The 14,182-nt window shown below is 41.2% G+C and overlaps 1 protein-coding gene across 1 annotated transcript; it reads left to right on the top strand.

Annotated features, from left to right (window-relative positions):
* The first annotated feature begins 1,929 nt into the window (after positions 1–1,929).
* On the top strand, positions 1,930–11,780 carry GHSR (growth hormone secretagogue receptor). Its single transcript, XM_040431071.1, has 2 exons — positions 1,930–3,187; positions 10,993–11,780. The coding sequence occupies exons 1-2, from the start codon at positions 2,377–2,379 to the stop codon at positions 11,295–11,297; spliced, it is 1,116 nt and encodes a 371-aa protein (XP_040287005.1). The 5' UTR covers positions 1,930–2,376; the 3' UTR covers positions 11,298–11,780.
* Positions 11,781–14,182: the final 2,402 nt, after the last annotated feature.

The following is a 14,182-nucleotide window of genomic DNA, read 5'->3' as shown; positions in this document are numbered from 1 at the left end:
GTGTTTCATGAACAGTAACATTTCCAACAAGCTTAGAAATTACTACATCCAACAGAGCATCACGATCAGCAGTGTGCACGTTCCATCTCCCATCTCTCTTCCTGTTCACTGCTGCCAGTCTTGATCCCTCTGCGCTGAAGTAAGATAGGCCTAATTTATTAACAGGTAGATGCCGCTCTATAAATTTGGTGCAGTCCATGTGCCAGAAACTCAAATCTACGCCAGTTTCTGGGATAAGTTATAGTAAATCTAGTGGGCTTTGATAGTCCCACCCTTTTTATCACCAAGAAGTGGTAAGAAGCTCATAAAGTCTCAAATTATGGCGCATCCCCTGACGAAGCCGCAGGCAGCGGCGATATGCGTGGGGCTCCGTTTCTTCCACCTCAGCTGATATGTGAGACTTGTACCCACTGCAAGTAACAACTTGTACATTTTCAATATTATTCTCTGCTGCAATAACTATTAAATTTGTTGTTGCACTTTATTTTTTTTTTAGATAACTAGTACCAGACATTTTTGATGTCATATAGAACTGTTGTATCCACATTTTCCGCTTGCACCTTACATGCATCGGCCACTTTAGAGATTTATTTATTCTCTGTCTGATTTCTGTACTTGGTATCTTGTCTTACTGAGATACATTACCCTATTAGGGCCAGATTGTGCGGAAGGAGGGAAGTGGAGCTTAGTTAATCATTTTTACCCTACACCTCCCATGTAACATTGTTTTTAATGGTTTAAAAAAAAAATTGTGATCATGTTGGACATTAATAAATTATGAGATTTAATCATATGATTTCATGGTCTGCGCCATTTCTTTTATGTGCTCTTTCTTATAATGGGTTAAATAATGGAGCAAATACACCGTGCACATTAATGTGCAACCTTTTTATGCGTAATAGCCTTGATAGATGCTCCTCTCTGTGTCATTTTCTACATGTCTCATTTTATGATCTCTGCTTACTATTGAACATGGAGTTTGAGCTTCAGGCAGCATGTTATAGAGGAGGTTGATGTAGTTTTATGGGAAAAGATTCTGTGAAATTTGTAATTTATACATTTATATTCCTGCTCGTTCTGGGCTTTCAAGTCAAGGAGACGTCCTATCAGTGACTGACAGCTCTCTCTGCATACACAGTCATGGAGGGAAGGCTGTCAATCACTGATAGGACCATCTCCTGGACTTCAAAGCTGCAGATTATTTTCATTTTTATGGTGACAGGTTCCCTTTAAAGGGGTTTTCTGAGTGTTCAGGATAGGTAATCAGCATCTGATTGGTTGGGGTCTGACACCCGTCAGCACTGCTAATCAGCGGTTTGAGGAGACCACAGCGTTCCAGTGAGCGCTGCAGCCTTCTGATAGGTTACCCTAGACCAGATACTAATGCTCTGTCCTGAGGATAGGTCATCAGAATTAAACACTTGGAAAACCGCTTTAAATGATCATGTACCTCACAGGAACACCTTACATGTACTGTATCATGAATATGTAACACAGGAAAGGCTTCTGCTTTGTGCCATTGACCATTGATACTTTCAGCAGAGAATCAGCATTTTCCTGGTCTGTTGCTCATATACAGTATATATCATTTTTGTCTGCTCCTGTCCTAACCATAGAAATGGTTCATATATGCAATCTTGTTAATGTTCAGTCACCTACTGCAGTGCCTGTCTTTTATAACCAAATATCAGGCATGTAATAAATATAATAAATGCATGTGTATAGTATAAAATACAATGTAGCAGCTAATAACATCAGCATATCAGATCAGTGTATTTTCTACACAAGCTTCTGCAACCTGCGCAGGCTGGGAGTTCCTAGAGCTCAGGAACCTGAAAGCAAGCATACAGAATTATAGTACATGGGAGGGAGAAGGGGCGTGCTGAGGATCTGAGGTCCGCTCTCCAGCTTCTTCATGCAAGTCTAGCTGCTGGGATACAGTATAATCTTCAATACCCAGCAAGGGAAAGATCAGACCTGACCATTCTCTTCTCCCATTCTCTTTCCAGATTTCTGTGGCGCTTGTACAGGACTAGACCCTCTAAGAAGAATGCCAGAGGAATTGTTTTATTTGGACATGATATTCAAGAAAACATTTATTTCAGTTATTTTTTTCAGAAATTCTACCATGAACTGGGGTGCAGACCTCAGTTGATCCTTGACTGAAGCCTACACAGATGTCCTCAGTACCTATTGGTTTGGGCCATGGAAGATCAACCTGTTGAAGGTAATGATGTCTATACTCTACCTGCTTCTTCAAAATTGCACTTGTACATTGATGTGGTCCTTTGCTACTGCCATACCTGAATTTCTCTAAAGGTCAGCACAATTCTCCAGTGGAAATGAAGAAGTGTCATATGCTTGTTCTGAAGTTTCATGGTGAGAACGTCCCACAACTTTATTTATGGCCAGGTGAGAACCATGCCCAGTGAAAGCTTTTCAGACAATATAACCAAGGATTACTACAATAATTACACCTGGCCAGAAGACCCCTTGTATCTTTTCCCAGTCCCAGTTCTTACAGTAATAACTGTGGTTTGTGTTCTTCTGTTTATTATTGGGATATTTGGTAATATCATGACCATGCTAGTAGTGTCCAAGTACAAGGATATGAAAACTACAACAAACCTCTATCTCTCCAGCATGGCATTCTCAGACCTCCTAATCTTTCTCTGTATGCCACTTGATTTGTACAAGCTCTGGCAATATAAACCCTGGAATTTTGGAAGCCTCCTCTGCAAGCTGTTTCAGTTCATCAGTGAAAGTTGCACTTACTCCACAATTCTAAACATCACAGCCCTAAGTGTGGAGAGATATTTTGCCATCTGTTTTCCTTTAAAAGCTAAGGTAGTCATCACCAAGGGAAGAGTGAAATTTGTCATCTTTGTTCTTTGGGCAGTATCTTTTGTTAGCGCAGGACCTATTTTTGTCTTGGTCGGTGTTGAACATGAAAATGGGACCAACCCTCTAGAAACAAATGAATGTAAAGCTACCGAGTATGCAGTTAAGTCTGGGCTCCTCACTATCATGGTGTGGACATCAAGTGTTTTTTTCTTCTTGCCTGTCTTCTGCCTCACTGTCCTGTACAGCCTTATTGGAAGGAAACTGTGGAGAAGGAAGACTGACTCTTTAGGACCAAGTATCTCTCACAGGGACAAGAATAACAAACAGACTGTCAAAATGCTAGGTAGGAAAGCCATTCTTGATATTTATGTATTGTGCTTTCTACCATTCTCTTAGATTCCTCTAACAGTATTTATATTGTATTTATTTGTTTTTGAGTATTTTATGACTTTTTGGTTGTATTCATATACTTTGGAATATGAAATGATATATCATTATCAATGAAGTCATCTTTATCTCACCTCTTAATGCTTATTAGCAATTTCATAACCAGTGACTCATAATAGCTCTCTTTATGCTATCTATCTATCTATCTATCTATCTATCTATCTATCTATCTATTTTAAGGTCTAGTATTTATGGTATTTAGCTTTGTGTCTAGTTACTTATGTACCTATAATCTTCAAATCCGTTTTTTGGCGGTCTTTTATATTGTGTTTTATGCATTCTGCATTGTAAATAGCAGTTCAATCACTTTGTCTGCTTTTTTATCTTTAATTTTGGTGTTTTTTATGCATCGTTTGTCCAATTGTTTTTGCAAGTTCTGTTGAAAAGCCTATAGATAAAAAATGCCTAAAAGCTCTCCATATTTAGAAGGTGCTGAGTTGTGCAAGAAACATCACTGTCCCTAAAGCGCAACTAAAAAGTAACAAACCAAAACACCCTGTAGGTAGATCTCTCATTATTTTGCTATAGATTTTTATCTGACCACTATGTTTTAGAGCCTTAGGGTAGGTTCACAGTTTTTTTAAGGAGTTTTTGAGGCAGATTGTCCTTCAAGTTTTTCATCCAATATCAGAAGGGAATTCAAAAGGAATTGGAAATATAAAGGAATGACTTAGACCTCTCCTTTCTGTGGGATCCACTTCTGGCTTTGGTTGGCAAACCTGCCTCAAAACCTCCTCTAAGGCTCTAAAACATAGTGGTAAATGTCTATAGCAAAATATTTTTGAGGTCTACCTACAGGGTGTTTTGGTTTGTGGCCAATTTGACACTGCAAAATGCTATGTGTCAATCTGGCCAAAAGTAGCCATCTGGTTCATTTTGTTGTCAAAATGACTATAAGACCACACTGCTAAAGTGCTAGGGTTAATAAAACAGAAAATCTTTTCTCTTTTGAAGAAAGATGTTTAGCTGAGGTTTCCATGGTAAGTAGTAACTGGGCTCCCCGCCATTCAGTGAGCTTTCATCTTATTAGCAGCCTGTGGCTCCTCAAAGTAAATCATTTTTGCTTAGTACATTGGTTGCCCCTGCACCAAAGGAATAATAAAACTAAATATACTTTACATTCAAATTTGTGTTTGCACATGAAACTATAAGACACGTAGGCTCCTATGGGACAAATAGCTAAGGCTGAGTTCACATCAGCGTTCAGCCTTTCCGTTCTCCTACTCCGTTATATCGGAAAACGGAAAGGACAGATTCGGCACATAACTGAGCCGAACGGAGCCTACGGGCCCCATAAACTATAATGGGGTCCATTAGGTTTCCGTCCAGAGGAAGATTTTTGAAGCGGAGATAAAAATCCTGCATGCACTATTTTTGTCTCATCTGCAAAATCATCTTCTAAGGGTAAACCTAACGGACCCCATTATAGTCTATGGGGCCCGTAGGCTCCGTTCGGCTCAGTTATGTGCCAAATCCGTTTTCCTGCTCCTATAATGGAGTAGGAGAACGGAAAGGCTGAACGCTGATGTGAACTCAGCCTAAACTGTGTTAGAGCCATGTAAACTTATTTTGTGTAGTAAACCAGTATAAAACGTGAAGCTAATGAGAATATACACTTCATAGCTACTATGAACACAATCACAGGAAATCCCTACATGGAGGTCATGCATTGTAGTCAGTTATTTATTGCATACTCCTGCCCCATAGCTTGTAGGCTCAGATAAACTATCGCTTAATGATAAGTACCTGCTCTTATTAAAGAAAATGAATTGTCTTATGATGTTAAACTCTTGTTTTATCAATTGATATGCAATTTGAAGTTATATACTCTACTTTTTAAAACACAAACATTATCTAGGTATAATTTGTAGTACTATTAAAGGGATTTTCCAGGCTCCTGATACTGACGACCTATCTTCAGTATAGGTTATTAATGTCTGATGAGTGGGGGTCCAACACCTTGCACCCCCCACAATCAACTGTTCCCTGCAGCCTGCAGTGCTGGAACTAGCTCTTTGAATGGAGAAGGTAGCACAGCTCCATTCAGAGTGCAGTGGCCGTGCTGGGTTACTGCAGCTTATTTCCTATTGAAGTGAATGGGAGCTGAGCTGCAGTAACCCAGCACGGCCACTGCACTCTGAACTGAGCTGTTCTTCCTCTTCCATTCAAAGTGCTAGTTCCAGCATCGTAGACTGCAGGGAACATCTGATCGGCATGGGTGCGGAGTGTCAGAGCCAAACAAATAGGTAATTCATATCCAATCCTGAGGATAGGTCATCAGTATCAGGAGAGTGGAAAACTCATTTGATCCAAGTCTTCCTCATTCATTACTATAATGCCAGAACCAGAGCAGAGACTGACACTGGCACTGTAATAAAGAGGGAGTGGATTTATATCTGACTGGGACTTTGGACACTGCAATAGTGGCCATTAGCGGTAGTAGCCCAACATTAGAAACTCAGGGGTACATTCACACGACAGTAAAAAAAAGGTCAGTTAGGCTACTTTCACACCTGCGTTCAGGTGTCCGCTCGTGAGCTCCGTTTGAAGGGGCTCACGAGCGGCCCCGAACGCAGCCGTTCAGCTCTAATGCATTCTCAGTGGAGGCGGATCCGCTGAGAATGCATCCGCCTGCCAGCGCTCAGCCTCCGCTCCGCTCAGTGAGCGGACACCTGAACGCTGCTTGCAGCGTTCGGGTGTCCGCCTGGCCGCGCGGAGGCGAGCGGATCCGTCCAGACTTATAATGGAAGTCAATGGGGACGGATCCGCTTGAAGATGACACCATATGGCTCAATCTTCAAGCGGATCCGTTCCCCATTGACTTCCAATGTAAAGTCTGAACGGATCTGCTCAGGCTACTTTCAGACTTAGAAAATTTTCTAAGTTATAATGCAGACGGATCCGTTCTGAACGGATGCAAACGTCTGCATTATAGGAGCGGATAAACTGTCAGTTTTTCATGGCCATTTTGCATCAATTTGTGCATCCATTTTTTCACCCATTTCTAATGTCTGTTTTCTGTCCATTTTTAATATCCATTAAAATATATATGTTAAAATGGATGAATTTTATTGGGTTTTTTAAGGCCCAACACAGTGCCTCTAGTATAAATAATGCCCCCACAGTGCCCCCAGCACATATAATGGCTCCCATACAATGCCCCTAGTCTAAATAATGGCCCTGTACAGTGCATCCAGTTTAAATAATGCTCCAGTACAGTACCCCCAGTTTAAAGAGGACCTTTCATGGTTTTTTATATATTCTAGATAAATACCTTTACTTGCGGGGTACCCCCCACTGATGCTGCCACCCTTCTTGTTTTTTTTTTAAATATCACTCCTGCGCCCCACTGTGCCCCCCTGTAGTTTTCCCGCTCAGTATGTTAATATTGAGCATCGGTACAGGGAGGAGGAGAAACCAGGGTTTCTCAATGGGCGTCTCCTTCTCCCTGGCTGTGCCGCGATCCGATCACAGCTGAGAGCGTCACAGACAGGGAGAAGGTGAGGTTTTTTTTTTTCTCCCTGGCTGTGACGCTCTCAGCTCTGAATGGATCGCGGCATAGTCAGGGAGAAGGAGACGCCCATTGAGAAACCCTGGCGCCTCCTTCTCCCTGTACCGATGCTCAGTATTAACATACTGAGCTAGAAAACTACAGGGAGGCACAGCGGGGCGCATATTTAATAACAACGATATTTAAAAACAACAGGCAGGGTGGCAGCATCAGCAGGAGGTCCCCCGCAGGTAAAGGTATTTATCTAGAATAAATAAAAACCATGAAAGGTCCTCTTTAAATAATGCCCCCATACAGTGCCCCCAGTCCATAAACTGGCAACCCTGTCACCCAGTAACCCCTGTTAGCGCCAACAAATTGAAAAAAAACAAAAAACAGACACGTCACCTGAACATGCTGGAAGCATCAGATATTGCTGCCTCCTGTGATGAGGGAGTGCTCCCAGGGCGTCTGTGCTGAGGTATTTTTTTTACGTAGTATACCCGTTTTTAATGGCAGTTAGACGGGTGCACTTCAGTTTAAAAAGCCGTTGAAAACAGGCCCATTGATTTCAAAACAGCCAAAAAGAGGGCATGTCCTATTTTTTGGTGGCTGCTATTAACTGGCAGTTGAAAAAACGGTCATGTGAATAGCTCAATAGACTGCTATGGTTCAGAAAAGTGCTGTGTGATGGCTGTAAAAAATATGGCCACCACACATCCGTTTTCCACTGTCATGTGAATGCACCCTTAGAAATGAATATACACTGTACCAATTAAGGGTATTTGCATTTTGCAAATCCGAAACATATTGTTCTAGAAGATCTGCAGCAGAAATGAGAAGCTTAAACTTGAATTTATAGCATGGGTCTGCCACAGATGTGTTCTGGGTAGATGACCCTATTGTCATTCAATGGGACTAGTCTTCATTGGTTCTGTGTAAAACAAGTGCTGTGCTACTCATTTCTGCTGCTAAAATACGGGGAAGCCCCATTTTCAGGCATGGGATGCATCATTTCATCAGATTTCACAAGGATTATTTCATGCTGAAGACCTAACAGAAATGTTTTTAAATAACAACGTAAAGGTAGAGTGGCCAGACGTCTGGCTTTAGGCTAGTCCGGTTTCCGGTCCTCCGTCCAGCACAAGGCCTGGACAGATACTGGGGGCCCTCCTTTTCTGTAGGTCCACACTCTGAGCGTGATCTGCAGCCACAAACTGATTGTCCCAAGCTTTGTCTCACCCCCAGCAGCGGTCGGTCGTGTCACTCTGACTGACTGAGGGTGAGAGAAGCACTCCGAGCCCCCGCGCAGCTGATCTTTAGGTCTTCCCGTTCTTTTGCCGGCACCGTTACAGGGATGTGGCTTAGCGGAGTTAGGGCGTGGCTTGTTTGGGTGAAAAAAGTGGCCACCAGCACATCTCTATGTGTAAACAAAGGATGTTCTGCTGACAGAATGCAATTCGAATTTGGACAAACGATCGTACCAGCGATCGCTCATCCACCATTTGCATCAGCCAATGTGAAGACCTTTTAAACGATCGCCAAACGATTTATTGTATCATCATACTCGCACACTGAACTGTAAATGACCACAGCGGCCAGATGTTGAACTGTGGTGAATAGGACTTTGTGAATTGACAGGGTTTTCAGGACATGCTGCCCATTGAACACTGTTGAAGGCCGTTTAGCCCCATGGCTGTGTCCTGTTTGTCACAATTCTGTCACATTTTTCCACAGGGACGTCAAAAACGTTACCATTGAAAACCATCTTTTACATATAGTACCCTGCAGTTTGCCATAGATTTATGAAAATTATTGAGAAGACAAATTGTCTTCGCTGCCCAGAGCAATCACAGCAAAGCTTTCATTTTTCAAGAGCACTATAACAAATGAAAGCTGCGTGCTGATTGGTTGCTATGGGCAACAAAGAGAGTTTCTCTTTTAGAGACAGCTTCATAAATCTCTGTTCCAAGAAAATGTTAGTAAATGGTTTTATAAAACAAATCAGGATCAGAACAAAAGTTTGATAAAAACAGCATTTATTTATTGCATGGTTGCAGCATAAAAACCTTGTGTGAATACACCCTAGAAGTCCGACATATATCGGAGTATAGTTATTTAAAGGGGCCCTAAACTTCTATAAGTTAGGCCTCATGCATACAAGTGTATATGAGATCTATATCACACAGATTCGGAATATTGCGCTAATGCATTTCAGTGGATCCATGCACATTACCATATCAATTACAGTGGACAATATATGCAGAGTCAGAATGAAAAGCCCAGTTATTTCCATTACATGTCCTGTATTGGCCTGAGCATTGAAAACAGGGTTTAGATCGGTGATATTGAACATCCTTTAGAACAAAATGGCCTGTAATTCAGTTGCACTTAATATGCACGTCCTCAGGTTGTTGAGTCAAAAGAGAGAATTATTAATATGTATGTATACCTATGAATCTTTTTGTTCTGGTTGACATGGCTACAGCCATGGACATGTGAAACCAGTACATGTAACTATTAAAGAATTTTCCGGGACTTATATTGAGGATATCAATATCTAAGTCATCAATATCAGCTAGAGTCCGACACTCGTTACCCCCACCAATCAACTGGAAACTATAGAGTAGACGGAAGTCTCCGACCACTGTGTAGATTCCAGTGCCAGCGCACTGAAGATTGACTCCCATTCACATGAATGGGAACTGAGCGCCAGTACTTTGGCACAGCCACTACACAGTGGACAGAGCCTTTTGCGTTCAGCTTGTTCACTTTATAGTTTCTGGCTCTGGTGTCTGTCAGAAATAACTTACCTGTAGGGGGCGCGGAGTGTCAGATCCTCACCAAGCTGATATTGGCGCTTTATCCTGTGGATCAGACATTAATATTAAAATACTGAAAAACCCCTTTGAAGCTTTGCCTCCTAGATACTGTAGACTAATCAATTATAATACAGTTAGAGTTTTGTAGTTTAGCAAGCATGCACAAGACAAAGAATAATAAAACACACCAATGTGTACATGTATAACTGCTACAATAAAAGTTGTAGAGGAGTTCCACTTTATAAAACAGCTACATTTATAAAAAAAAATTATAATAAAAAATATTTAGCAAAAATATTTCATATTGTCCACAGAAATGACTTATTGGCAGAGCTTTAGTATTTTGCCATTTAAAATTATTAAGATTGTTTTGCAGGGTCAGAAAGTGCTTAAAAAGACTGTTAATTTCATCTTCTGGGTTTGAAAACCTTCCATTCACACGTCCGTGTCCGTGCTCAAATCTGTGAGCAGGTGGTCAGTGATGCACCCGCGAAGCTGTCCGTGAAGGATCCGTGTTGGGTCCGTGTGTCCGTTTTTTGCTGTCCGTGTTGCATCCGTCTTTCACTGACACTGCACAGCTGAAAAATAATTTTCACATCTCTGCTTAATGATCCGTAAAACATGGATGCAACACTGATGGCATCCGTGTTTTTCACGGACCCATAGACTATAATGGATGTGAGGGATCCGTGAACACGGATAAAATAGAGCATGCCTCCGTGCTAAAAACACTGACCCACGGACCGTGCTAAAACACTAATGTCTGAATACACATATAAAAAAGAATAGGGACATGTGCTGTCCGCGGAGAACACGCGAAACACTGACGTGTGAATGAGGCTTAACCCCCCTTCCTGACTAGGCGCATTTTCTGTCCTTTTAGTGCCTGGGTCTTTGAAAGCCATAACTTTTTTTCCCGTTTGGTTGTGTAAATAATTTTTGCTCCATTTTTCAGTGATAATATTTTATTTTATCATGGGTAGGAGAGGGGCTAGATTCGGGGTTGAGGAGTATGGTGGCATATTTTTTTTTATATATATATTTTATTTTACACTTTGTGTCCCACATAAGGTCATTTAAGACCTCTGGGGGAATTTAACTGTACATTTAATTTATTGCAGCTTTTTTTGGTCCTTCACTGCTTGTCAATGAAGGACCAAAGTCTGTGCGGTAGCATGACAGTATGGCTGAGAAGACTTCTTCTGCAGGGGAAGTAAGAAGAGATGGTCTTGTCAGCTGCCAGGGGGAGAAGTATATTGATCCTGTCCAGATTGTGAACACATGAAAGCAAAAAAATAACAATAAATGATTTATGGTTTATGTTAATGATTTTTGGGATAACGCCTTTAATTGAACCTGCCGTTAATATACGTTTTGTATCTTTTTCAGCTGTGGTGGTGTTTGCCTTCATCCTCTGCTGGTTACCATTTCATGTGGCACGCTACCTGTTCTCGAAATCCTTTGAAGCTGGATCCTGGGAAATAGCTCTGATCAGTCAGTATTGTAACCTGGTATCTTTTGTGCTTTTCTACTTGAGTGCTGCCATCAACCCCATTCTATACAACATCATGTCCAAAAAATACCGTGCAGCAGCCTGCAGACTATTCCGACTAAAGAAAGTTCACAGAAAAGCACCTTACGCTATGAATGATGAAAGTTCACCTGCTTGGACAGAATCCTACGTCAGCTCATGACAGGAAACATCTGCACAAGGAAAATGTGACCTGCTTTTTGCCTGACTACACTGAAGCCATACTATTCCAGAAAATACCTTGTAGAATCCATAAATTGTGCTGTATTTCATTGTAACACAATAGTATCTCAGGATTTAAATGCTATCTACAGTGTATGTGTGATGGGAAGGCTGGCCAGTGCTTTGCACCAGGGAAAAACTTTAATATCCATTCCTATTTTTAGAGTTATTTTTTTCCTCAGTGACAGCGATATTTTTTGTATTGGTTTGTAACGGGTGCTCAAGGCAATATGGTTCTCATGTGGGACTTTCATAAGTTCATACAGTATTTATTAAGCTATAGCCTACTGTATGTGTCTGAAGTACTGCCATGAACTATCAGTTTTCTGTAATACATTTGACTTTTTCATGCACTTCCTGTGGCTTGGTGTCCAAAGAATAATGGTCCTCAGTACAGTATAAAGTTTTAATGTTGTGTGATAACAGAGAGGACAATAAAATCTCTTGGAAAACCTGTTATTGTGGTTATTGTTCAGCTTTCAAAAATTAGTGTTATTATCTTGTCTCCAAAATCAGATCTCTGAGTCATTTCATTTATATTGAATAGTCGCATGCAGTGCACTGATGCACTACTTACATAATAGGCGACTTACTGATGAAAGATATTCATCATATGCAGCCAAATAAATGCAAAGCGGAGGCATCCGTAAGCAACAAGCACACAACTCGAGATCAACTCATTCCCAGTTCAGAATTTACATTTAAAAGGGTTTTCAGTGACGGCCTAAGCATGGCGCAGTCCCATTCAATACCAAGCACAAATGCTGTCAAATGGACGACGCTGTCGCTATGCTTGGTAAGCTGCGGCCAGGGGTGCACCACCAATGAGGCCAGGTGAGAAGAGCGCCTCAGTCAGCACCAGGTAGGGTCAAGAGAGGGGCAGCGGAAGGGCCATGGGCAATGACGGATTTCATTGTGGCAAAGGGGTTAGGCTAAGAAATTAACATGGGGGGGGCATTTCAGGTTTTGCCTCAGGCAGCAAAAAGGCTAGGTGCACCCCTGACTGTGGCGCTCACCGCAGCTCCTGTGAGTGCCGCAGCTTCCTTAAAAAGCTGATCGGCGGGGGTGCCAGTAAATTAGACCCCGCCTGAGGATAGGCCATCAATATGAAAATCCCAGAGAACCCCCTTAAAAAAAATTCTTAAATGTCTCTTAGGCTTCTTTCACTTGTGCATTCTGGCAAGCTGTTCGGCAGAGAATGCTGGGAATCGCCCGGACAAAAAACCTTTGCGTGCAACATTTTTTTGTCTGGCTGGATCCCAGCATATTTGCAGGGTAGTGGCCGGATCTCCGTCGGACCCAATATGGTCAATGGTGCCAGTGGGCATTCCGGTAATATTCAGCAATGCCAGATCAGGAGAACTCTGGCAGGCTGTTCCCTCACTCTGCAATTCCCTGTTCTTTTACTAGGTGAATGTTGCAAGCATGGCTAATGGGAACCTAGAGCAAGGAGACAGTAGAGAAACCAATTCTTTGTGACTTTCCTGCTGCACGTCAGTAGGCTACAGATTGTTTAATAGCAGTCTGTAGCTTAATGCCAACATGCAAATAAGATATGCATCAGATGGAAAGCCGTCAATCCAACATCACCGGAACTGTTCATATAAATGATCCCCCCAGCAACATGAGAGACAAAGCTGTTCGATCAGGTAGACACTTAAAAACATAAAAAGCTTCTGCAAAGTGGCAAATCATTTTCAACTGTTTACGGCAGATCACATTTTCAGAAGACAAAGGGGAACATTTATCATCTCCCTTGTGCATGAAAAGTGGCGTTAAAAAGTCGCAAGCCCCGATTTTGTTGCACCCTTGAAAGGGCTAGATATATAACTAGGTCTGCATGAGAATTATTTCTTGGAATATTAGGGGCTTGAGTAGGGGTATAAAGAGAGTGGCGGTGTTTGATGTAATACACAGATCCCTACCTGCTATAATTTGCTTGCAAGAGACACACCTGATAGGTGACACTATAAATGGGCTGTCTAGGCCATGGATACAATACTCGTTCCACTCAGTTTATTCATCATATGCTAGAGGTGTGAGCGTATTAATACATCGTGATATAGATATTAAAATAGGGAAAACAGTGATAGATGAGGAAGGTCGATATGTTCTGATCGATTGTCTACTGGAGGGAAGACCATGAATATTAGCAAATGTCTATATACCGCCACCCGTTAAAATGGAGGTTTTATTAAAAATCCACGATTTTGCGCTTAAAGTAGGAGATAAACCACTTTTAGTAATGGGTGATTTTAATAATGTTATGGATAGTAAAATAGAAAGATGTAGAGTCGGTAATACACAAATTTTCTCCTCTGGTTCTAAGTTAAAAAACATCACAGAAGAAATGGGTTGGATTGATATATGGAGGGTAATGCACCCTAAAGCAAAAAAATATTCATGTTTTTCAAAGACTCATAGGAGTTTATCACAGATAGATTTAGTGTTCACTAATAACAAAGGATCGTTTGAGATTGAACAGGTTAAATATGGACAGCGTGGGATTTCGGACCACAATCCTATTATTCTAAGTTTAAACACGATAAAAAACAACAACAAGTGGGATACACATAAATATAGGGTGGATAAATATATTGGGAGTACACAATAGGATTTTGAAAGAGATAATGGAGTTTTTTTTATTTAAATGAGGGGTCAGCGGTAAGTAATATAGTTTGGGAGGCTGCAAAGGCCTATATTAGAGGGATATTTATAAAATATACAGCAATATATAAGAAGAAAATAAGGAAAAAAATAATGGATTTGGAAAAAGAGGCAGAAAAATATGAAAAAAAGTATATTGAAAACCCCATAGATATCAAC

Source organism: Bufo bufo, chromosome 4 (assembly GCF_905171765.1).
Source record: "Bufo bufo chromosome 4, aBufBuf1.1, whole genome shotgun sequence".
NCBI classification, from domain to species: domain Eukaryota; kingdom Metazoa; phylum Chordata; class Amphibia; order Anura; family Bufonidae; genus Bufo; species Bufo bufo.
Note: the sequence above shows the minus strand (reverse complement) of the source record. Positions and strands in the feature narration are given on the sequence as shown.

Bases quoted from the DNA above. Each gene is read 5' to 3' on its own strand.
- GHSR (XM_040431071.1), top strand. From the start codon at position 2,377: ATGGTGAGAACGTCCCACAACTTTATTTATGGCCAGGTGAGAACCATG. The intron at 3,188-10,992 runs GTAGGAAAGCCA...TATCTTTTTCAG, and splicing joins ACAGACTGTCAAAATGCTAG to CTGTGGTGGTGTTTGCCTTC.